General features: G+C 37.0%; 1 protein-coding gene across 2 annotated transcripts in view; it reads right to left on the bottom strand.

Annotated features, from left to right (window-relative positions):
- akap6 (A kinase (PRKA) anchor protein 6) overlaps positions 1–25,339 on the bottom strand; it is a 144,405-nt gene that overhangs the window by 92,739 nt on the left and 26,327 nt on the right. For both annotated transcript variants that reach the window (XM_016545617.1, XM_016545623.1), the window contains exons 4-7: positions 21,811–22,062; positions 20,091–21,497; positions 13,591–13,713; positions 3,993–4,089 (exon numbers count right to left, since the gene is read on the bottom strand). In XM_016545617.1, coding sequence (XP_016401103.1) covers positions 3,993–4,089; positions 13,591–13,713; positions 20,091–21,497; positions 21,811–22,062 — 1,879 coding nt within the window. The remainder of the gene's footprint in view (positions 1–3,992; positions 4,090–13,590; positions 13,714–20,090; positions 21,498–21,810; positions 22,063–25,339) is intronic.

Below are 25,339 nucleotides of genomic sequence, written 5' to 3'. Positions count from 1 at the left end.
TTCTGACGATGCTTTTCATACTTTTCTGGACCTTGACAGTGTAATTTACTTGGCAGTCAATCGGACAGTCACAAGCCTCCCGGTTTTCATCCAAAATATCTTAAATTGTGTTCCGAAGACGAACGAAGCTTTTACGGGTTTGGAACGACATGGGGGTAAGTGATTAATGACAAAATTTTCGTTTTGGGGTGAAGTATCCCTTTAACTAAAACAAATGTCACTAAACATAAAAAAGCATTAGTAATATATAATAATATGCAAATAAACTCAAATCTTCATTATAAATTTTACATATTGTGTATATTCATTTTCATTATTTGAAACAAAGCAAACGTTGACTGACATAAAATATTACAAACTTAAACTTCACATTTCAGCTAGTTGGCAGCATTTCTTGAAGTACTAAAATAACAAACTAAAATAAATAAAAAATAATAAAAACGATATAGACGTATAAAAAATACAAAACTAATAAAACTAAATTTGAAATGGAAATTATAAAAAAAATAATTGAAAATATTAATAAAAAACCAGAGTGATACTAAATGATCATCAATGATGATAAAACTAAACTGTGTAATACTAATGCAAACATTACAGTAAGGTCTGCAATCCAAAAAATTGTAGGTTTAAACCTGAAAAAGAGGCCTGTTCCTGTTGTACTAGTTACTTTCTTTAGGCATCCGCTAAATACAAATAAAAAAGCGAAATGCATCTGTTGGATCATTAAGGGTGAGTCGTGATAAATGGTTAAATCACAGCACATTAAAGGCTCATTAAAAACAACTGTAGGGGGATGTGTGTGTGTGGGACGGGACGGCAGGAACATCACACTGTAGGGTTTAAGTGGGTGTTCTGCCCATTGGCTGACATTAGCGAGGTGCATATATATGCTTGGAAATGTAGCTATATTCAGAATGTGCAGTATATACTGTTAGTGCATACTATTATTTGAAACGTCTAATGCATTATTATGTGCATTAAGCTTGAGTATGCTACACTGTTGTCACATGACCTCACAATGTTGCATGTATTTTATTGAACAGTGTCCAGTTATTTCTTCATAAATAGTTAATTTTCATTTTTTTAAACCCAATTTTGTGTGAAAACACTTTTACTTATTATGACTTATTGGACTGACAAAAGTTAAGAAAGATAGACTACTGTTCAAAATTTTGGGATCAGTAAGTGTATTTATTTTATTTTTTTATATAAATTAATACTTGTATTCAGGAAGGACACATTAAATTGACCCAAAGTAACAGTAAAGACATTTATAATGTTACCAAAGACTTTTATGTCATATAAATGTTGTTCTTTTGAACTTTCCATTCATCAAGAATATAGAAAAAATCATGTTTTAAAAAAAATATATATTAGGCAGCACAACCGTTTTCAACATTGATAATAATAATAACTGCTTCTTGAGCAGCAAATCAGTATATAAGGATGATTTCTGAAGACTGGAGTAATGATGCTGAAAATTCAGCTTTGCATCACAGGAATAAATTACATTTTACAATATATTCAAATAGAATAGTTTTTTTCTGTATTTTTGATGAAAAATTGAATTGATGAAAAAATTGTACGAATTATTTTTATTTCAGTAAATGCTGTTCCTTTGCACTTTCTATTTATTAAAAAATCCTAAGAAATTATTTCCCCAAAAAAAATTAAGCAGATGTTTAACACTGACGATGATAAGAAATGAGCACCAAATCAGCATATTAGAATGATTTCTGAAGTAGAAAAAAATAAAATATACTAAAATAGAAAATAGTTATTTTACTGTTTATACTGATTGTTGATCAAATGCAGTCTTGATGATACTAAGAGACATCCAAACTTTTGAACAGTAGTGTATTCAAACTGCAGAATATGGTAAAAAGTGCAGAATATGCTGCCCGATCTCATGGCAATTCGTACATATTTTACGAGGTGGCTAATTCGTACGACCTCACTCGTACAAATTGATACGATTTGTGCTAAATCGTACGTATTTTACGAGTTGCACAGTTCGTATGAATTTGTACGAATGACCTAGACCTAACCCCACCCCTAAACCTACCCGTCACTGGGGTCTAGACAAATCGTACAAAATTGTACGAGTGAGGTTGTATGAATTAGCCACCTCGTAAAATACGTACGAACTGGTCTTGAGATAGCGTTGGAATATGTCCTCTTTAAAATCAAAATGTCCACTATTTACTTAACTTAATACACATTCCTGGTCCTAACGACTCACATTATTCCAGTGCACATATAAGTGCACATTATTCCAAAGGAGAAAAAAAGAGGCCCCTTTAAGAAGCTCCCTACAGAAGGATGGGTTATAATAAAGGTGCGAGCGTGCATGTTTGTGTTTGTATAGTTGGCAGGGAGTTGTCGTCACGCTGCGGCACCGCAGGACAGGGCTGTCAGGGCATCATAAGGAAGCGCTCCTGCCTCTGAGAGCCATCTGCATATTTAATGGTAGCCGGCTTTACCCAGCGGAGACGAGACATACCAGCAGGGAGGTCAGTTGAGTGGATTTGTGCATTTGCCGAGCACTCGGTGAGACTCTTCAGGTGAATAATCACAGATATTGTAGAGGAACGAGTGTCTGCAATGGCCTCTGACTCTTCAACCTGCTGTTCTTAATTCCTGCTCTCTTCATATACGGCTTTGGAAGTGCTTGGCCGGGCTGCCGCACCCGTCTCTCCGCTTTATCCCAGAACTCAATTCAGCAGGCCGTGCGCCATTTGTAATGTATGTGAAAAGGCGTGCGCACGGCGCTTCAGAAGCGGTTACTTGAGGATTTATAAATCTGAAAATTCAACTTTGCATCACAATTACATTTTAAATACATGAACATAGAAAACCATTATTTTAAAATGCAATAATATTTCATAATTTTACAATTTTTCTGTATTTTTTAATACAAATTTACAAATTTAATAAAATAATTCAAAACTGATGAAAAGATTGTTACTAATAACTTCTGTTTCAATAAATGCTATTCCTTTGCACTTTCTATTTATTAAAAAAATCTAAGGAAATTATTTCCCAAAAAAATATTATGCAACTGTTTTCAACACTGATAATAGGAAAAAATGTTTCTTGAGCACAAGATCAGAATATCAGAATGATTTCTGAAGTAAAAAAAAAAAAAACATTAAATATATGAAAACAGAAAAGATTTATTTTACTGTATTTTTTAACAAATGCAGTCTTGATGACTATAAGAGACTTCCTTTAAAACATCATACTGACCCCAAAATTTTGAACATTAGTGCATTCAAACTGCAGAATACGGTAAAAGGTGCAAAATATGTCCTCTTTAAAATCAAAATGTCCACTATTTACTTTACTTAACACACATTCCTGGCCCTAATGACCCATAAGTGGACATTCCTCTGAAGGAGGAAAACATATAGAAGTGGCCCCTTTAAGAAGCTCCCTACGGACGGTTGGGTTATAGTAAAGGTGCGAGCGTGCATGTTTGTGTTTGTATAGTTGGCAGGGAGTTGTCATCACGCTGTGGCACTGCAGGACAGGGCTGTCGGGGCATTATAAGGAAGCGCTCCTGCCTCTGAGAGCCATCTGCATATTTAATGGTAGCCGGCTTTACCCAGCGGAGACGAGACATACCAGCAGGGAGGTCAGTTGAGTGGATTTGTGCATTTGCCGAGCACTCGGTGAGACTCTTCAGGTGAATAATCACAGATATTGTAGAGGAACGAGTGTCTGCAATGGCCTCTGACTCCTCAATCTGCTGTTCTTAATTCCCGCTCTCTTCATATACGGCTTTGGAAGCGATTGGCCGGGCCGCCGCACCTGTCTCTCCGCTTTATCCTAGAACTCAATTCAGCAGGCCGTTCGCCATTTGTAATGTATGTGAAAAGGTGTGCGCTCGGCGCTTCAGAAGCGGTTACTTGAGGATTTATAAATTCTGAAGGTCACTATGTTAATACAAGCATTAATAATAAATGTGTGGCTCGATAGAACCGTACCTGATTTGTGGGAGGTGATGAGTTCCAGGAGCTGCCGTCCTTCCTCCAGGAGACTGTCTTTCAGAGCGCTGTGACTGTCCACGTTGAGTTTGAAACTCTACACGCATATGAACACAAAAATGACATGTCAGCGCAAAGGGAAATAATCTTCAAAGTTTATTTTTTTCTCCCCCTTCAACACTTTCTGTCCTCTTCAGATTTCCCTTATCTTCCATTAGAACAACTTCACACAAATGCACACAAAAAACGTCATGGCTCATCTGCCAGGAGGATTTTATTGTTCAAGGGCTGTTCTTTCATAGATCAAGAGAGTTAATGGGTGAATCTCATAAAAAAGAAACATCCAGGTTTAAATTTGCAATGAAATTTCCCGCCATTTCTGCATTGTTTTCATGAAAATTAAGCACATTTTACCCTCAAGATCAGCCATTTAGACTCCTTAGATAATAAACAGCAAGCTGTAAGCAATAAAATATTCAATAAAGCAGGATTTAAAAAAAATATCAGGAATAAAAAAACACAGAAGGAAAAGACGAGTAAATAAAACAGAAATAAAATGAAATTCTTTAATAACTAAAAGACAGCTATGACATTAAATAAGGAGCAAAAATTTGATTTTAGATTTTAGATGTTAGATTTTTCTGCAAATCATAACAATATTTTGATTTTACTGTGATACAGTATAAAGAGAACATGTAAAAATGCAAAAAAAATAAATAAATAAACAAGCAAAAGATAAAAGTCTCGATTTACTCTCCATTTATTAAAGAGATTGCAATGGAACACGTGAATAATGAATATTTTATTGCCTGTGGGTTGCTTTTTCATAACTCTGGAGTTCAAATGGCTTTCTCATTTTTGTTTTATTTAAGAATCAACTTAGTCACAGATTTTCTCTATAAATTTGCTTGGAAAAATAAAGATGAAAACAAATCAATAGTTAATAGTTGACATGATGCAATAGTATAGAGCTACAAAAATGAATGTTGATAGCAGCTCAGATCATCTGATCATGAGAGAACATGATGAGAAATATTTGAGTTCATGCTGATCTGATCACAATTTAATATTTTGTTGAGATCTCTTTAGAAACTGAGAATCAGGAAACTTCATTTGCCGATATTGTTGAGATCTCTTCAGGAAACCTGAGCAAAAGTCTCAATTTGCTCTCCAATTAATCTCAATGCAACCAAGGAGAAATGGGACACATTAAATCAGTTTTAATGAATTCTTGATTGCTCACAGGTTGCTGTTTAAAATCATTTCTGAAGGTTCACGTGACACTGAAGACTGGAGTAATGGTGCTGAAAATTCAGCTTTGCATCAGGAATAAATTACATTTTAAAATATATGAAAATAGAAAAATTATTTCAAACTGTAATAATATTTTCACAATATTACTGCTTTTACTGTAGTTTGGATCATGTACATATATAAATTAATGTGATCATCTGATTGGGAGAAAATTTTAGGAGAAATATTTCAGAAATAGTTCATACTGATCAGATCATAATATGAGACTGTTGAGATCTTTTCAGAAAATTTAAGCAAAAGTCTCAGTTTGCTCTCCAATTAATCTCAATGCAACCTAAGAGAAACAACTGAGATATGAAGGAGATCTCATGTTTCTTTCCTACGGGACTCCTAACGGGACACATGAAATCAGCTTTCTTGAACATGTCGTCCGGTTTCATCCCATTAAAACAAACACTCATAAGTCACATTAAGTGCTTCAGCAAGAATGTATATAATCTCCCGCTGCGCTGTCGACACGCAACCTTTAAACACCCTTCACACACTCCTTGATCTCAAACGAGCATTATTCATACATCCTCAGAGGAATGAAGCCCATCTCTCTGTATTTGTCCAAGTCTATCCTGCCATCCGCGCAGCTGAATTATTAACAAACGACAGCCGTCCCTCTAATTCATCATCCGCGGCATAAACTAATATTCAAATGCCGTTATAAAACTGAAGCCATTTCTCCCACAGTCGCGCCCTCCAGAAAATGACCTCGGGACTAAGCAACCGCGTTCCCGTCTTAAACCCACAATTCAGAGCTCAAAGGATCCATCAGTCGGGTGCTTTCCAACTCTCAGTCATATGTACGTCTCCCAACAGGCTGCCCATTTACTCTGATGTCTCTATTTCACCTTTTTTTTTCTCTCTAAACCACCACCAAACACTGTTCCCCCCCTACTCTCGCCCTCCAGTGGGTGCGGCAGCGTTTGGGAGGAAAAAAACATTCATGTTGATTGGTTTTGATAATACCCAGTGCTCTCGAACGGAGGGCTCTCCAATTGCTAAGTGTAATCAAAGAGTAGAGAGCATTATCCTGCATCCGCGAGGAAAGGGTGGCCGGTGAGGGATGTGCTTTTGAAGATGTGCGGAGGTTGACGGGTGGGAAAGAGGGGGGCGGTGGGCCACGCTCCCACAGGGGGCCCGCGGTTGAGGCGCCTAGAGCCATCCTCACCTTCGATTCTCATCTCCTCAGATCTCCCTCTGCCCTGTTTCATGCCATTACCGACCGTTCTGATCTGACCAGCGGCACAGAGGGCAGCGGGAGCCGCCACGGCCGTTTTCACCTTCAGCTGTCTGCCTGCCTGTCTGTCTGTCTGACAGCAAACCTGACAGAAAGATGCAACAACGTGTATACATGGGATCTGTTCTGTGAAGAGTTTCAATTTCATCCCGCTGTCACAAATGTCTGTTCATGCATGCAGACTAACATGCTACTAGTACTAATTTTGCATTATGTACTGTATACTCTGAGCACAGTTTTCTGTATGAGTGAAATGGATTTTGATGACTATGTTTTTCAAAATGTGTAGTGTACAACCTGAGCATACTGTGTGGAGTAAAGTATGCCATGGCTCAATGAGTTTGACATTACAATTCCAGTTTGTTGACATGCATGACTTGACTTTCTGAATTCAAAATTCAGTCACAACTCTATAAAAATTACTCAACAGGGACCTTGTTTTTAATTTTAGAATTACAATAATTATTTTTGTCAGCATCGGTGTAATTGTACTATCACTGAAATATTATTATTATAGTTTTTGTTCATTTTGAATTGGATTTTATTTTATATTTTGTTTTCCCTTTAATTTTAGTTAAATTTTTAGTAATTTTCTTAATTGTGTCAATTCAATTAATTTTATTCGTTTTAGTTTTTTTATGTTTATATAGTATTTATTCATTTTGTATTCATTACTGTATTGTATAATTTAACGTATTTATTGTATTTTGGTTAACGTTTACTTACGTTTTAATGGTGTTAATTTACTATAATAACCCTGATGATCTCTGGACAAAAAAAATATTATTTTGCATTGTAGTGCCATTTGGAAAGATACTGTATTGATATCTTTGCAGTCTGACAAAATAATAATATATGTCACTCTGGAAATGTAAGGTCAAAAAGAGTCTACTGCATTATGGGATATAGTATTCGATGCAGTGCGCTCTGGTTGTATACTGCACATTTTGGCAAATGTAAGCAGGTCCCTCACAGGCATTCTGTGCATCCAGAAAATGCATACTATGAACACTATACACACAAAATCCTGTAGTAGTAGTGGTATAGTACCAAACATAGGCTTACAAGTGTTGATCGCTGCACATGAAAAAAGTATGCATTACATACTGTTAACCTTGTAAAGTCTGACATATGAAATAATAGTCAGAAAAATCTAATTTATTGAAATGGAACAGTTTATTGAAACTTTAGACAAAATCTTTAAAGAAAAAATTTATTTTGTTGAGTATCATATTTAATACATCAGGCTTTTATGGCTCCTATAGTATGATATAGGAGAACATGGAGCTTTAATCAGAAGCTCAAATTCAAAACTAAGCAATTTTGTTTAGTTGCTAATATTGGAAAAAGAAAAATGGCCAAAAAGTAAGATGAAATTCTTGTAATCAATTAGATCTTCATAATAGTACAACAGACTACTTATATAAAATGCAACCAAAATCAGTTGTAACTCTCTATCTCCTAATAACATATCTTAGATAGATGATATATAAATGCTTAGTTTTATGATCAAAGCTTGTGGGCAGTAAAAAATATAATGCAATGCAATACAATGCTGATTGAGAGATAAACAAATAAATGTTCCTCAAAAGCCTCATGGATCATATTTGATACTCACATTTTAACACGATTTTTTTATTTTTCCAGTAAATGTTCATCTTGAATTATTTCTAACATTTCTTATCAAAAAGACTCGTGAACCACGACCTGAAGGCTGTAGACATTTTTACAATTATAATTTACAATTACAAAATAAAGGCCTTTTGCTTGCTAAAAAAGTATAAACTATCAATCAGATGACAGAAGTCATGTATAACATTGTGTAGTGTACAACAGTTTTTTAGAGGGGTCATATGATGCTTTTTTAAAGATTATTATTTTGTGTATTTGGTGTAACAGAATATGTTGACATGCTTTAATGTTCAAAAAACACATTATTTTTCAAATACTGTACATTATTGTAGGTCCTCTATGCCCCGCCTCTCTCAAACGCTTCGTTTTCTACAAAGTCCCTCCTTCCGAAAAGCGCAGTCTGCTCTGATTGGCCAGCTAACCCAGTGCATTGTGATTGGCCGAAAACCGCAAGCACTCGTCGGAAATGTAAAGCCTCTTACCATAATCGCAGCTTCAGCTTTCAAAATAAATGTAAAGACAGGCTGCTTCAACACTAACTGCGGTTACTGAAACCACGCCTTCTTTCTTTGCGTGCACATTTCGGCATCATTATGCTAATATTTCCACATAGTGGGGTAGATATGTGGGGGCGTGTTAGAATGAGCCGTTTTAGGGGGGCGTGGCTTAACTTTGATAAAGAATATCTCTTTGGTTTTGAGCCTTTAATCTTTGCATCTTCAGGGATCTTATCTATGCACAATCAGCTTGTAACACTCCAAAGAGAAAGGAAAACTTGAAATCGCATCATATGACCCCTTTAACAAAGTTTTGATCATGTTGATCAGAGGCCTTACATATTTGCATATCAAATATGATACAGTAGTTTTATCGGGTTTTAAGGCAGTACACTAAACAAACAGCCTGGTTTTTAAAATAGCATCAGAAAGCACTAATCATGTACAAGTAAACAAGCCCGAAGTTGAGTGACTAAGGAAGCACAGAAATGGCCGTCATACATACTAAATGGATGGTCTGGTGTCTGAGGCCGTCTGAGACTCTCTCTCTCCCTCAACTTTGTGCCATCAGAAAGCGCGAACGGTACGAGACGGGTGATGGATCAGCAAGTGAGAGAATTTATCACTCATGACAGACACGAGAGAAAGTGAGGAGAGCTTATTTATGAGTTCGGATACAGGCTGAAATTGATATCCTTTACAGAGCTAAACGCCTTTAAAATGAGTAAACAATCTGAAGGGGGAAAAAACACAGAATAAACAGATATCCATCACTGATTTATGCAACAACAAAATGCTGTAGTAATAGGGTGTAATATCAATTTTTGGTGCACATGGCAAGGACACTCGAATACTGTATTCGGCGGCATAAAAAGCGAGCTGTAATAATCCCATCAACTATAACTGAGGCGATATCAATATCACATAATCTTATTAAGAGACTCTTTATATCAATTCGTGCAGCTCCAGTTCAAGGTTCAGCATAAGCAATAAGGCACCAGACGTCATGTTTTATTAAACAAGGATGTACGAGATGCAAAACATATTGTTACAAACGCCTCAAAAACAACATGAGAACATTCCTGTCAAGTTTCAAGGTGTGAAAAATACCCTTACATCCATTTCATCATCACCTTTACCTTCAAAACCCAGCCTCAAAGAGAAAATCCAATGTGTTCGTGAATGAAACCTTACATTTTGACTGCACAAAGCCCAAATCTGCATTTTAAGTTGATTCCGAAAGCAGGTGTGTGTTTTGTTTGCCATTACAGTACAAATTAGTGTTGCATCTTCACATTGGAGGTGATACACGCTTTGTTCTGCTAGCTCTTGACGTGTGAGGTGTCTGCGTGTGTTTGTGTGCGAACAGATAGACGGGACGCAATGCTGCCACCCCGCTCTGAGCTGAAGCGCCCTGGCTGGGATCAGATGTGAGAGCAGACAGGTTATCGCTTACTTGACATCAATAGATGTGCCACAGCAACCAGTGGACCACGAACCTCCCCCTGTCCTAATCCCTAAATCAGAGAGAGAGAGAGAACGGAGGGAAGGCTGCTGTGCGAGAAGGTGTCTGGAGACAGATTGGGGTTTGTGATGGGGTTTGAAGGAATTTGTGGATTCTGGGGTGAGCAGACAGGAGGACGGCCTGTCAATCTCTCCTGGATCACGAGTGCAGTGCAATTAAAGGGACAGTTCACCCAAAAAATTTATTTTGTCATAATTTACTCTCAACCCTCATTTCATTCCAAACCTCCATGACTTTCTCTCTTCTGTGAAACACACAAGGAAATATTTCTGAAAACTGTCTCAGGAATTTTTTGTTCATGAAAGATAAAGGGGTCCAATATTGTTTGGACACCAACATTCTTCAAAATATCTTTGACACCATCTCTTTTTTTATGATTAGAATGACATAAGAGTGAGTAAACAATGACAGAATTGGTCATTTTATGGGTGAACTATTAAAAATGTATTCTATAGAAATAAATATAATTTTAATTTAGTTATAAAAAATTATTATAACATAATATAATGAAATAAATATATCTAAATTAATTTAAATATTTACTAGATATTTATTATATTTAATTTTACTTACTAAAATGCTTATATTTTTCTGTTTATATTTTTATTTCTGCTTATATTTCTTTTTACTGTAAAAAATTCTTACAATTTTTGTTATATACTATAATATTCATAAATGTTATTTACAAATAAGACCAAATGCTTATTTATGAACAATACTGATTCACAAATCACATGCTATCTGCACTACATAGTATGTGAGATTTGGATTTGAATGACTCAAAGCAAAGCGTGTTGAAAGTAGTATGCTGAAGATGCCCAGATGGCAACCATTTTTGGTGTATTTAGAAGTTCATGGACGTTTTTGGTCTTTTTTGTTGTTGTTTTTTGGCTAGGAACCATTTTGCACTGGGAAAGAAGAAGAGTTTATGACATTTCCCTAGTGAAATAAACAGCTTTAAAAAGCCTAATGTGTGTTTGCTGGTTGCCAATATGGTGGTTCGATGGTTTTAAAGGGGTTTTGAGCACTTTAGTCAGTGGGTCTGTCTGGAAAACAAGCTAAAATATCTTAAACGAGCAAATGCAAGACCAGCAAACAACATTGGGCTGGTTCAGCGGGGTTAACATTCAATTTTTTTCAGATGGAGAAAAACGACTGCTGAAGCTGCAACTACAGTTTTTAAGCAGCAAATTAAAGTTATGAAGTACTACATTTTAAAACAATTAATTTAGCTAGATGATAACACTAACATGCAAATTCAAAACAGAATAAACAGTGTTTGTTATTGCAAACAGAAACTTCTGAAGACCATTTGACTACACAAGTTTGTGAGTGCTAAATTTGAAGTCCATTTTTTTCTGGAAGTGAAAGACTGTATATTTAAAAACATATAAATTTACTAAATGTTTCAGTAGTTTTGTTAACTTATAGGAGCATAAATGACATGGACTAATAGTCATGGCCACAAAACTCCAATTAACCTTTTTAAGCACGGTCCACTCAGATGTAAAAAACTGTGTGGTTTATGTACTAACTGACATATAAACAGTGTCTTTAATGTTTGTGTGTATGTTAGAAAGCAGGAGCACAGCTCAGTATTTGTGTGACTGGGGGCCTTGTTTCTGTGTCTCATTTGCCAATGGAGGCCGGTGTGTGTGTGTGTGTCGTTAATGTGATTCAGAGACCTGGATCCGCCACCCAGCGCAATCAATAGCTGTTTCATTTCACAATCTCTCAATGCCTTATAAAGAAAGCCCACTCCTTTTCTCTCTCTCCTCTTCTCTTCCTACCCTGCAACAGCCAACCTCCTCCTTGCGGCTCTCCCGTGGGTACCGGAAAGATCCGTGCTCACAGACACACACATATATGCGCACGGACACAAACACACACTCACACACACACACACGCTCCCCACCTGCCAGCTGGACTTAATGCCCAGACATTAAACCTGTGAGCACATCCTGAGAGCCCCGAACGCTGGATGAGAGACGGCGAGTATGTGACCCCGCTCTCTGAATCAATAAAAATGAGTGAAGCCCCTCACTATAAAACACAATGTGATTTTCCTCCTGCAGTAGAGACGGCTGGTCACACAGACAGATGGATAAACAAACACGTCTCGCTGGTGCATGAGGTAAACATGATACGCTTCTGATACAGGTTACTAAGGGTTCCACACTCGTATTGGAAAGACAACTCATAAATGAGATCTCTTTAATATTTCAATTAATTTTCCTAGACAGCAGTGAGATTTAACGAAGGACAAATTAAGAACTTTGCTCATGTCTCCTACTTCTCAAGACGATTCTCTTCAAAATAAACCTCGTAATCTCACGTGTCACCTCTGAAGTTTTAGAAGAGATCTCGACCAGTGGTCGAGGGCAAATACAATATCAACATTTGTCTGTATAATACAATGTTAAATTATACAGATTTAGAAATAAATATATACATTCATAGGTTACGTATGATAATGTATAAAGATGTTAAATTATATGTTTATAAATAATCCATGTTCATTTAAAACACATATTTGATAATATTAAATATAATCGTATGTATTTATATTCATAAAAATATGTTTTTAATGTTTTAAAAAATGTTTTTAACTTTGGAATAGATGAAATTTATAACTTACTGTATATTATTTATTTAAATATGATATAACACCATACATAAAAATGTTAAATTATGTGTTTATAAATAAATTAATATACATTTATAAATTACTTTTGACAACAATACAATATAATATAATATAATAAATATAATATAATATAATATAATAATTCATAAAAATAAATTATTTTGGAATAGAAGACATTTACAGTAAATTATAAAATATTTAAATATTATATATTACAATATACGAAAATGTTAAATTATACATGTACATTTATAATTTACTTTTGATTTATAAGATAAGATTTATATTTTATACACACGCATAGTAATTTATCAGAAATTTACAGTAAATTATAAATTATCTATTAAATGTAAAATTCTACTGTACAACTCTTTTTAAAAGTAAATGCAGATAAATGTATTAATACATTTCAAGACCAAATTATCTGAGCTGCTATATGCTTTAATTTTAATATATCTTTTTGTACATAAACAAGTGACTCATTTGTGCCTATTTTGATTCCTCCCAAGTCATTTATGGGAAACGTCAGAGACAAAGTTGATACTTAAATTAAACATGACTGAGAAACATGATGAAACTATGAAAGAGCAGCATCTGAACAAAAAATCCTCCTTTAAGATTGTAAAATGAAATGTCAGTAGATTAAAACAAAGAAGTTTGAACCTTATGGGAAACCCTTCGGAGCATGGGTTCATTTGTTAACTTATGTGAGTTTTCACACACTGAAGGATATCGACGGATAGACGTTTACTCACAAGGTGAGTTTCCAGGTAGAGTTTGAGGCTGTCGATATCAGCTCTGGGTGGCGTCCAGTTGTCTGTGGTTTCTAGAGCATCTCTCAGCCAACAGATGAACTCATCCAATTTGCTGACAAAACCCTGCAGGAACAAACACACAGACACATCAACACGGCCAAACACAGCAAATGTGACTGCTTTGACATCAAAAGTCTCGAAACATTAAAATCTGAACAAAACCACCATGTGTTACACCACAACACAACAAATAGGACTTCAGAAAAATAATCAAGTGTTTTGATAAGGTTTGATAAACTGATAAAAGTTTCGGAGCGAGGGATTGCATTTGTCAAAAGCGCACAATGCTTAAGGGAATGTCACACAGAAGCTGCCCTTGATGTGCCTCAACTGCTTTTGCAGTGATAGGAAATTCAATGTGCTGGTGTGTAAATACTGCCATCTGCTGGACCAAAGAAACACTATATAGACACCAACAGCTGATTGTAGCTAAAAACAAATACTGGAGGAACAAAAAAAAACAAGAAAATTGTGTCATTATAAGGCCGTATGACATTCTTACATCCATACACAAAAAAGGAGACGTTTTACAGAATGTCCAAATTACTCTGTTCCATATAACAAAAGTAGACGGGGTGTATCATACCTCAAAAAGGATAAAACAACCCATAATGGAGGCGGAGGGAGAACCAACTCCAGGGTAAGGCTAAAAGCAGCCAAATGTATTAAAGGGGTCATATTATGCTTTTTTTAAAGATCATTATTTTGTGTATTTGGTGTAACAGAATATGTTGACATGCTTTAATGTTCAAAAACAAAACTATTGTTATAATCACTGAAGCTGTATACACTGTTTAAATTAATCTCTTACTTACATTGTACGTACATCTGCGCTTTGTTGTTTATGATCAGAGAATTCGCGAGAGTCCGGAATTCAGTCAGAGAACGCGAGCGCACTCAACAAAACTGATGAGTTTGAACGATGACTCATCTGAACGCTTCTGATTGGCCATTGCAATCCTAAGCTCAACAGATTTGTGTGTGATTGGTTAAAATACACAACACTGTAAAAACGCCTAAAATGAAATACGGTGCAACATGAGCAGATCTTAATTTAATGCCGCAATCGACACTGTCTATTCATATTCACTTTGTTAGCAACAGACTTAATAGATTTAATTTGTTTGTGCAGGGGCATTTTTGTCCAATTTAGTGGCAAGTCCCAGTGGCCAGGGGAAAGCTAAGCCTTACACAGGCTCCGCCTATGAGTCTATATTAGTATCTATAGCTAGCTTTGTGTGAGGAACCGTCCAAAATTTTTGTTGTTATTCACTGAAAACCTTCCACCTCCGCCACAGCTCTCAAATGTGTTTCATAAGACTTAAGAAGTCATATGGACTGTCTTTATTATACTTTTATGGTACTATTGTGTTATATTTGGTGCTCAACAGCACTCATTTGAGCAGTTTGAACATTCTTCTGCATATGGAAGAAAAAGTATGAAATGAAGGTGAGCTAAATGATGACATTTTCAGGTGAACTATTCCTTCAAGTCTGTGGTTAACCAGAGGGTGAATGACGAGGATCTGAGCTCTAATTAGAGTGACAAATATGCTGGTCTTCTCATGTTTCGATGTCATACGCCCAAACAGATCAAATACCATTTCATAAAGTCTCTAATGATCCATCTGAATGTAATATGAGAATATCTCGCCCTTTCTCTAAGGCAGCTCCTACTGCTCATTATCTAACATTGGCGAAAATCAAAGATATTGATACAAATGACCTCTCCGTAGACGCCGGCTAAAAATCCCATAATTTATCGACTGCTTGGCCTTCACTGGCAGAAAAGCTTTGAAGTGGGTGAGACTGGCTGTGCTTTCAAAGCTAAATGCTGGAGAGGAATCAGATCTGCCATTTCAGATCTCAGAATAAGGCCCGAATGCATCTCCTACTGGTTTATTGTCTGTATTGCTGAACAGATCAGCTGGGCCTGGTTTTGGTCTGGCAGACTGTCTTGGTCAAGCTGGCCAAAGCTGGTAGATTAATTTTATGTTGAAAGAAATCCTTCAAACTATCGCATATCTCTCCAGCTCTGCTGCAGTACGGTACATCATCATATAGACCAAAGGAATTCTGTGAAATTGTGGCAGTCGATGAAGATCAATAGATACTGCCGCTAAATTATTCCCCTGGCAGGGATGCCGTGCAATTCGCTCTCATCTTGTGCACTGATAAAGCTCTCAGAGCAGATGAATATGTAGCCGCTGGTCACGGCATTAACTGAGCTTGTCACCAGACCTGTTTGTGAGTGTATTACAGAGGGAGGAAGAGAAAATGAGACACGACTCCATGCCCCAGAGTAAGAAAAAGAAAGAGACAGACAGAGAGAGTGAGTGAGAGAGTGCTAATGGGCAAGAGCAGACGGTTGCTGCCAAATTCATATTTGAATTGGACAATCTCAGAAACCAACCACTGCTTTCACCATATTCAATACGTACAAGAATTGTTCACCCAAAAATAAAAATGTGTTGATTATTTAATCACCTTAATGTTGTATGTTTGCTTTTATCAGCATATTCACGATGTCTGTTTATATGCATTAAACAGGAATTGTTCACCCAAAAGTGCAATTTTTTTGATAATTTAATCACCCTGATGTCATTTCAAACATGCATGCTGTTATTTTTTTTTCAATGGAATGCATAAGGAGAATATTTGGAGAACAATCTCACAGCTATAAATAATAATAGATAAACATTCAACTGATTTTAAAGGAGAAGATAATGTGGCTTCACGCTGAAACACATAGCTCAGTCATAATTAACCACAAAGGATTTTACAAAGCTTTAGTGATTCAGTGATGCTTGTAAATAAACATTACTGTTGAAAGTTTATTTGTACCCGGGAATAAGGAATTACTGAAGACCAGCCTGACTCACAGACTGTTTTCTTGGGTAATCACTGAGCAGAAAAAATAATAATAAATAAATAAAATAAAAATAAATTGCATTGCTTGACATGAAAATATCACAATGAAAAATAGGCTTCATTTTCTATATGCCAAAAATAAATAAATAAACATTATATATGTATATGGTCTTAAACATAAGCATAATATTGTATACCTAATATAATAATTTACATATATAAATATAATAATATAAATGTATATTATATAATACAAGAAAAATGATCATGATTCACTGCCCTCTGCAGCAGTTCTCAAATCAGTTGTTAAAGTGTGTGTGTGTCTATACAATGAAAAATAGGCTTCATTTTCTATATGCCAAAAATAAATAAATAAACATTATATATGTATATGGTCTTAAACATAAGCATAATATTTTATACCTAATATAATAATTTACATATATAATTTTGTACAGACTTATTTGCATTACCATAACTGGCACCAAAAATAAAGACTTAAAGACAAAGATATGCAAAGAATGTCAAGGTGGGGGGAGACAGAAGAGACAGAGAGAGAGAGAGACAGAAAAAGACAAGAAGAAGGGGAAGACGAGTTGGTGGTGTCACACATGACTAGGCCCATGAGACGCCCCCAAGAAGAGGCTTCAGCTGCAAGCTGTCTGTTGCCATAAGAATGAAGTCATCTCCAGCGGCTGAATACTAATGTAATCAATCACCTCCTCCTCTGACACGCATCATCTCAGGTGGATGTGGCTGCCTACCTCCACCCGCTCCAGTGAGCTTACTGCACACATGCACACACACTCACACCCCTGCACTGGAATCAAAGGAAGGATTACAGCTGAAAACTTTTGAGGGCATCCTTCCCTTCACTAGTCATTCACCTCCATCAGATTGGCATGATTGCCGTTCATAAGACATGAGGACTGTTATGAAGTAGCTTTCAAAAGTGCTTCCTATGCTGTAAGGATTGATCTGCTTGGATGAAACAGAAGACTGAATGTGCAGGTGATAAAATATGAATTAGTGTGAACTGAAAGAATTCCAGTGGACGATATAAAGTCATGACACTGGCCGAAATGTGTCTAATGTTATTGCTCATTCTAAATCAGTGGCCATTTACATAAAATTAGCCTCTGTGTTAAGACTGTGTTTTAAGAGCTAGTCTGACCAACTAACAGTAAGCCAATCTACATTTTAATGTAATGTAATGTAACTGACCCCAAAAAAAGTTTTGATCTTAAAGGAATAAAACAGATGTCTAACTTGTAAGACTAGTCTTAGCATTTTATGTAACTGGCCATAGAATGAAAGCACAAAATATTGAACGCACACAGTATAACCACAGTATAACCAACCACAGCAGTTATAGTACTAATGCAAACCCTTAATAAATTAATAGGACACCTCCTTGAAACAGTGCAAAAATCTTTAGATCATTTAGCTTAATTTCTTTCTTTTTTTAAGACAATAATGGCAGATATCAAATTACTTAATTAATAGATTAATTTCTATTGTCTTTTTGGGTACTTTGCACTTTTTTTTTTTTTTTACCAAAGCATCAAAAGTTGCAAAAAATGGTTTGCATCTAAATCATCTTGTAAAAAAAAAAAACTTGATTTGATGCACTCATTATTCTCTCATTTTCATAAACACACACACACACAAACTAATTTATATTAATTTAGGTTTCTGGTGTTCTGATGGTGTTCTTGATGTGAATTTCCATTTGACCACCAGATGGCGATAGTACGCTTCTATGTCTCTAAGGCAGTAAACCAAACAGTAGAACTAATCTCATGGTCAACAGTCAGGAAATAAAAATGTTTATGCTTTAATCTTTATAAGTTCATTAATATGCATTATTCCATGATAAACATTTCAAACAGTAGTAAGCCACAATGTCACATTGTGCTGACCTCACTAGTTTGTCTCATGATGTTGCATTTAAGTGGCATTCAGTTTAGTGTTATAGTTGGGTCCTATGGCAACTTGCTTGTGATGTTCCTTAATTGCTTTAAATAAAACCATCTGCTAAATTAATAAAATGTAAATTCAAATTAGCATATTTAATATGCATCTTTAATCCATGTATAATTTTATTTTATTTTTTCTTAAAAAGTTCATGCATCACACAATAGCTAAAGATGCATTGCATTGTAGAATACAGTATTCCCTGCAGTAATTCTGTTGCATACTGCTCATTTCAGCAAATGTACTAGGTCATCGGGGTATTTCAGTGCATTCAGAAAATTTGCATACTGTGCATAGTGTACATAATATAGTTCAGCAATAGTAAGAGTACAGTAGTACGCTATTCTGCACATAGCCCATAAGAGAGTGTAGAACTTTGGGTTTCCTCAAGCACCCGGGTCCTTTATAAACATGACTGCATGTTCTTAATTACACAGCTAATCATTTAATTACAGACTTGGGACTGAAGAGAGGTTGTCGAGAAGTGCAATCCTGTTAATTAAGCTTTGGATATTAGCAAAAGACTGAGGTGGCTTGTTAGTTCATTACCCCTTTAGTTATCAGCTGTTTTTAATATCTGCTTAGTGTAGTGACACATATTAGTTACCGCCTCTATGTGAATGAGGATTAAGGCATACAAATTACTTCCTTAAAGATTAGGCCTATATCCCTTTCAAATTAAATCGGAAATGTAGAACTGTGATAAATGTAAGTTTAGAGGGTTAGCATTAACACTTGGTTGCTCATTTAGATTTGTTGAGTGATTGGCTATGGAACTAACACACTACTCTTACTATTTTTGCAATATATAATATGTATACTAGGACGACCTGCTACATTTGCCAAAATGAGCAGTATACAGGAAGAGTACACTGGACAGAATAGTGTAACCCACAATCCAACTGTAACATAACATGAAACATGTTTATCATAGAATGCCTACAGTTTAACCTACTATTAAAAACAGTATCCAGTTTGCAGTACATACTGCACAGTATGCCATATACTGAATAAGTAACAGTAAACAGTATATACTGCATTCAGTTAATGTCACAATATACAGTATATATATGGAACAGTTTAAAGTATATACTGCACAGTATTAGTATACAGTATTTATGATACTATACAGTATGTACTGCACAGTATTCATTATACTGAACATACAACACTGTACCCGGTTATATATGACTGTATAACAAATATATGGAACAGTATAAAATATATACTGCACAGTATTCAGGAAACCGTACATATGCCAGAGTACAAAGTATATACTGCACAGTATTAGTATATAGTACAGAAGGCACAGTATATATGGAACAGTATGAAGTACATTCAAAATAGTTCACTGTATACTGGCCTGCATTCATCATACTTTATATACAACAGTATTCAGTTTCATAAGCCACAGTATTCAGTATATACTGTATGAAACAGTTTAAAGCACATACTGTATGGTTTTTAGTATATGGAACAGTATACAAGCATACACTGCACAGTATTCAATAAGTAGTAAGCTAGTATTCGATTTCAAAAACAGTTGGAAAAGTTATTCAAGAATACTGTGCCAAAAAGCAGAAATCTCTTACCTCTATCTTTGCCCAGACATCATGGTAGTTCTCTTGGTGCTGAATATCTGCTAGTAGTTGCTGTATCAAGGGTGTGCACTGAAACATCATCTTTGGTGCATTGGGCCGACCAGCCGATATATTTCTACCCCTGGATTCTGGTGTGCTTCGCGCCCCCTCGTCCTCAGACAACAGGTCGCTGAGTGGGCCAGACTCGATGCTGTCATCCAGGGAAGGTGCCACGTCGCTCGAGGAGGTAGGTGAAAAGCGGCCGGCTCGGGAGGGCTTCTTATAGGGGTGAAGTAAAAGGAGATCACTGCTGCTCTCCCAATCAGCGTTGACCTCAGTGAGCTCCCAGTCATCCACATCCTGGATGGACTCTTGCAGGCCCCTTTGTGGTAAAGCCTGAGCGAGGCTTTCCAGCTTCAATGCCAACATCTCTGTCTTTTTCAGCTGGGCTGGAAGAGCGAGGAACTCATCCGAACCATACCAGTGTTCTTTGGAGCTCACCGATGCGTTGGAGATGCACAAAGCATTCTGGTTCACGATCCAGAGAGAACCTGTGGTGGGAGCTTGATCATCTGGGCTGGATGACATTTCCCGCTGGTCAGGGTCTGAGATGTCCTCTCCTGAAGATGGTGGTGGGCTGGAAGTGTCACTGTAAGCCTGCTTGGCTTTGGAGTGCATAGTCTTGAAGTTTGTCAAGTGCTTCTGTGTGTGGAATCCCTGCACAGCCTCTGCTGAGCGTCTCTCCAGCGGAACTTCAGTGGACACAGATGGTCTCTTGAGACTCATCTGCAAGATCCCTCCATTCACGGCATGGAGACTCTCGTAGGACTGACTCCCATTGCCTGGATAAACTGATTCCAGCTCCAGCCAGAACTTCGAGCGATCTGGTGTATCCAGAAGGGAGGGTGTGCTTCTGCTCAAGTCAGCCTGGTACTGGAGAGGCGAAGACCTAGTGCACCTTGTGTCCCCATCACCCTTCAGATACATGGGCTTTTTAGGCAAAGGCTGTGTGGGAGAGACGTCACTCTTAAAGCCACCTTGAAGAGGGCGTTTGGAAAGGCCAAAGCCACTATCTCCCTGCATTGCTGAATCTGGTGCACTTTCTTCTTTAGTGGGGCCACTGATTGTCTCTTGAGGTTCCTGGGTGGGGGTAACAGACTCTTCTGCAGGTGGAGATGACACCTGATTTTGTCTAGAGGCTGCAATGTTGAGGAGATCCACACTCTGAAGCAGTTCTGGAAAGTCTTGCTCCAACTCGGGATAAAGGGAGCGTGGCCCTCGACCTTCGGGGTCGTCAATGGGGCTGTAGTCGCTCAGTTCATAAGCAGTGATGCCACAGTCCAAGGAGAAGTAGTCCTTACTGCATTTAATGGTCAGTTGGCCAGAGTCGTCCACTTCTGTCAAAGCGTCCAGCCGAGTCTAAAGATGATCGAGATCACAAAAACAGGCTCATTTGCAAACTCAAATTTAAAATTTAATCAAATCTATCCTATGCTAAAAGAATTGGACTAAGATAAGCAAGTACACCATACTGCAAGTGTCTACTAGAAAAGCATGTGTGCTAGAGTTGTCTAGTCTGAATGTCTTTGGTGAAGTGTATATCAAATGAGTTTATGGTACACTCCCAGCAGAACTTTCTGTCTTTGTAAATTATTTTTGGATGTACCCTGAGCAAGAGATGTACCCGCTTTAGGTGATTTAATTTAGATGATGTTTTGGAGATGTATCTGACCTCATCATGATCCTGGCTGAAGGCTTGCAGTATGTCAGTCTGGCGGGTGTAGTTGCCGTTGGAGTCCTGGAGGCCCTGGAGAAGCCTCTCTTTCAGAACCAACACGGACACTCGCAACTGGTGCCAGAGGAGCTGCACGCTCCGGATGTCCACTATGATGTTCACTGAGTAGGACAGGAGCTTCAGGGAGAACTCTGTCTCCAACAGTGCGTGGATCTGCTCGACATGATCGGATATGTCTTCACAGATGTCCTATCAGACAGACAAATGCATAGACAGTCAACAGATATTATGATCTGCAATTTTATGCATGAAATTACACATCATATGATGGCACTGGATTCATACAGCTCTTTGGAAATACACCATTTCTGAAGATGTGGCTTTCTCAGCTACTTCCTCCTGTGCTAAAATACCTATTTCCATCAGCAATCCAGAACCCACTGGATATTAAAGAAACACCCTCTAAAGACTTTTTAGATAGAAGACGTCTAATGTTCCGACAAAACAGTTAATTATAATTCATGAGATAGAGCAAAAAGAGCAGGACATGAGTAACAAGTACTTTGGAATTCTCTGAAAGAAGAGATATTTTTCCAGAATCACGGCTCACTGAAGCAAAGACTGAATTACTCAACAAGATATAGCTGCATCATGCATACCAAATACAATTATTATGGTTGCTGATAAAAACAGCTCAGATTTCAAGGCCTTTCTACAGTTTTATCATTTAGTATTGTTTTAATAAAAGGAACTAAACTTCAGTCAAGTGAAGACTACTTGTCATGCACCTACCTTCAACCAGGCACAAGTGAAACGACATCACCATGTTATGTATCCATGTAAGAGGAAATGGAGGGACATTTGAGTCATTTTCACATGACATATGCATAATACAGAGGAGATCTCAGAATATACCAAAGAGCACCACACTGACCATGTGGTTTTCCCAGTAAATTACTTCTGATTATGTCTTTCATGACATATGCACTACTGTTTAAAATGTAGGTACATACCATACAGTGCTGTAGTGCTTCTTGATATTTTTAAGATTTTACAATGATTTCACTGGGATCTTATTGGGATATATAATATCATTATAGTTGCTAACAAGTTCCTTGCAGCATCTGGTTTATCTGATGTGAAAGTTACAGCAGCAAAGAGCACATTTACGACCGTGGGTCACTGGGTCTAGGGGGCTTTTCTTTTACTGTCACTGTGGTTCAAATCATAAATCAAGCAGCCAGGGACTGATATTAAAAGGCTAGTTTCAGAAGCAGTAGCTAATTTCAGAAAATTAGATCACAAAACAGAATAAGATGAGATGGTGTAGATACACTACATAGCAACTGCACATTTAAAGAGACCCCAAAAAAGTATTTGGACACTTAAGTCTCAACTTAATAATGTCTGAATTAGAGGTCTGAACCGCAGGACCCGGCCAGATTTTTTGCCCCGCGGGATTAAATTCCCGAATAAAACGCGGTAGCGGTCGGTAACTCTGGTGTAATTTGAACGGGAGCGGGTGGTCTAACAATATCCCGTTCCCGACGTCCATTCAGAACAGCATATCTGCGCTTTATTCTTATTGACCACCAGTACAGCCTGCACTCAGACTGTTATGCACGCGCTGTACGCATGCTTTCTGCGTCAAGTGTTTTATTTGCGGGGTCTGTGCGCAGCATGTGCATAATGATGCTCAGAGCAGGCTGTACCTGTGGTAAATATACGGCCCTCAGACAGAACAGGCAGGTTGTCGATGACAGGTCGGGAAGAAAATTATTCTAAGCGGACAGCGGGTGAACAAAGAGTGAATATATAGCGGGAGCGGGTGGGTGCGGAATATAAACTTGCGGGAGCGGGACTAAAAAATAGTCCCGCGCAGACCTCTAGTCTAAATGTCATTCATTGTATTAGATAACGATTGCATGTAAAGTCAGACAACAATTGCATTTTTCTCACCAAGTAATGCAATGAGATTAAAAGTGTACCTTAAGTGTCCAAATACAGTTTGGGTCCACTTTATATAGTTGGATCATATTATGTTCCCTCCCCCAGCCTGTGTAAGTCAGGAGGCCCAGCTGCTAGCAAAGTCTGACAGTTGTCTCATCTCATCCAAAATTTAAACATCGTCATTTATAAAAACTTTTGATTCAGGAGGCAAAAGAGGGCATGTTTCCAAGGACATAAACTGAAACTTCTTTTTCAAACATTTTGTCACTTTGATATTATTGTAATTGCATCATAAAAACTAAACAAAACTAAACAAATAAAGTAAAATAAAATAAATAGTATTTGTATTTAATTGCATTAAATTTAAAATATCAGTCCAAGTGGCAACTGCATCTTTGACATTACTGTGTAGTGTGTATATAACTTTTTTCTGAAAAACAAACTAGTTCAGTATTTTGTCCAAAACGTGAAAATGTCAGAACCTAAAAAGCACTGAGACAATTAAGAGAAAGGTGAGAGAGAATATAGTTCACAGGACCATTTATGGGGCACGGCAGACATGCCAAAACAACTGCAGCTCATGGTCAACACAGCAACACCAGAGTTGCGGCCAGCAGCATCTTTGATACGGTGACGCACACTCCCTAAAATAACACGGCACCACTAAATGTAGGTCAGACATGCCGCCAAAATGCAGCAGGTCCCATACACTCCTGCCTCGCTGGCTCAAAAACAAACAGTAGAGTGCAAGCTGACCATGTTACAGGAGTCATAGATCACCTACTACAGCACACATACTATAACACATGATGGCTTAACCAAATCAAATGGTTCTCTGAAGATTGTGTCAAGATAAGAATCACGTCAAGGAGATTCAAATATTGAATTCATGAGATACTAAGGTGATATAGTGGAAGAACTATTTTAGTTCAAACATTAAATGGCTGATGAACAAACCATTTACAGTTACACTAAGCATTTACAAACTTAAAACATATCAGGGTTTATGTTTGACTCTTTCCAATGATTCAAATGACACTAACTGATTCTCATTGGTCAACTGCAGCATTATAATGACCACAAAAATATTTAATTGATTGTTTCATTTTCTTACATAGCTGCGCAGGTTTCATGTCTCTCATATCACTCTGTGGTATGCTTTTCCCCACTCAAATCAATATTTTATGTCCCATTTTCCAAGGTCAATGTCACAAAATAAACCTTTCAGGGTCACACAAGACCCTGATCACCCACAGTCTTTATTTTGTGATACTGACCAGTTAACTGTATGCATACACCAGTTCATGTACACCAAAAAATATTTTTTGTTTCAAAGAAATGCATACAATTCCATAAGAATATTAAGCAGCACAACTATTTTAATCACTAATAATAATAACAATAATAAATGTTTCTTGAGCAGCAAATCAGCATATTAGAATGATTTCTGAAGGATCATGTGACACTGAAGACTGGAGTAATGATGCTGACAATTCAGCTTTGATCACAGGAATAATAGAAAGCAGTTCAGATTATAATAATATTTCACAATATTACTGTTTTATTGTGTTTTTGA

The sequence above is a fragment of the Sinocyclocheilus rhinocerous genome, unplaced genomic scaffold (genome assembly GCF_001515625.1).
Source record: "Sinocyclocheilus rhinocerous isolate Xijiao unplaced genomic scaffold, SAMN03320098_v1.1 scaffold853, whole genome shotgun sequence".
Lineage (NCBI taxonomy): Eukaryota > Metazoa > Chordata > Actinopteri > Cypriniformes > Cyprinidae > Sinocyclocheilus > Sinocyclocheilus rhinocerous.
Note: the sequence above shows the minus strand (reverse complement) of the source record. Positions and strands in the feature narration are given on the sequence as shown.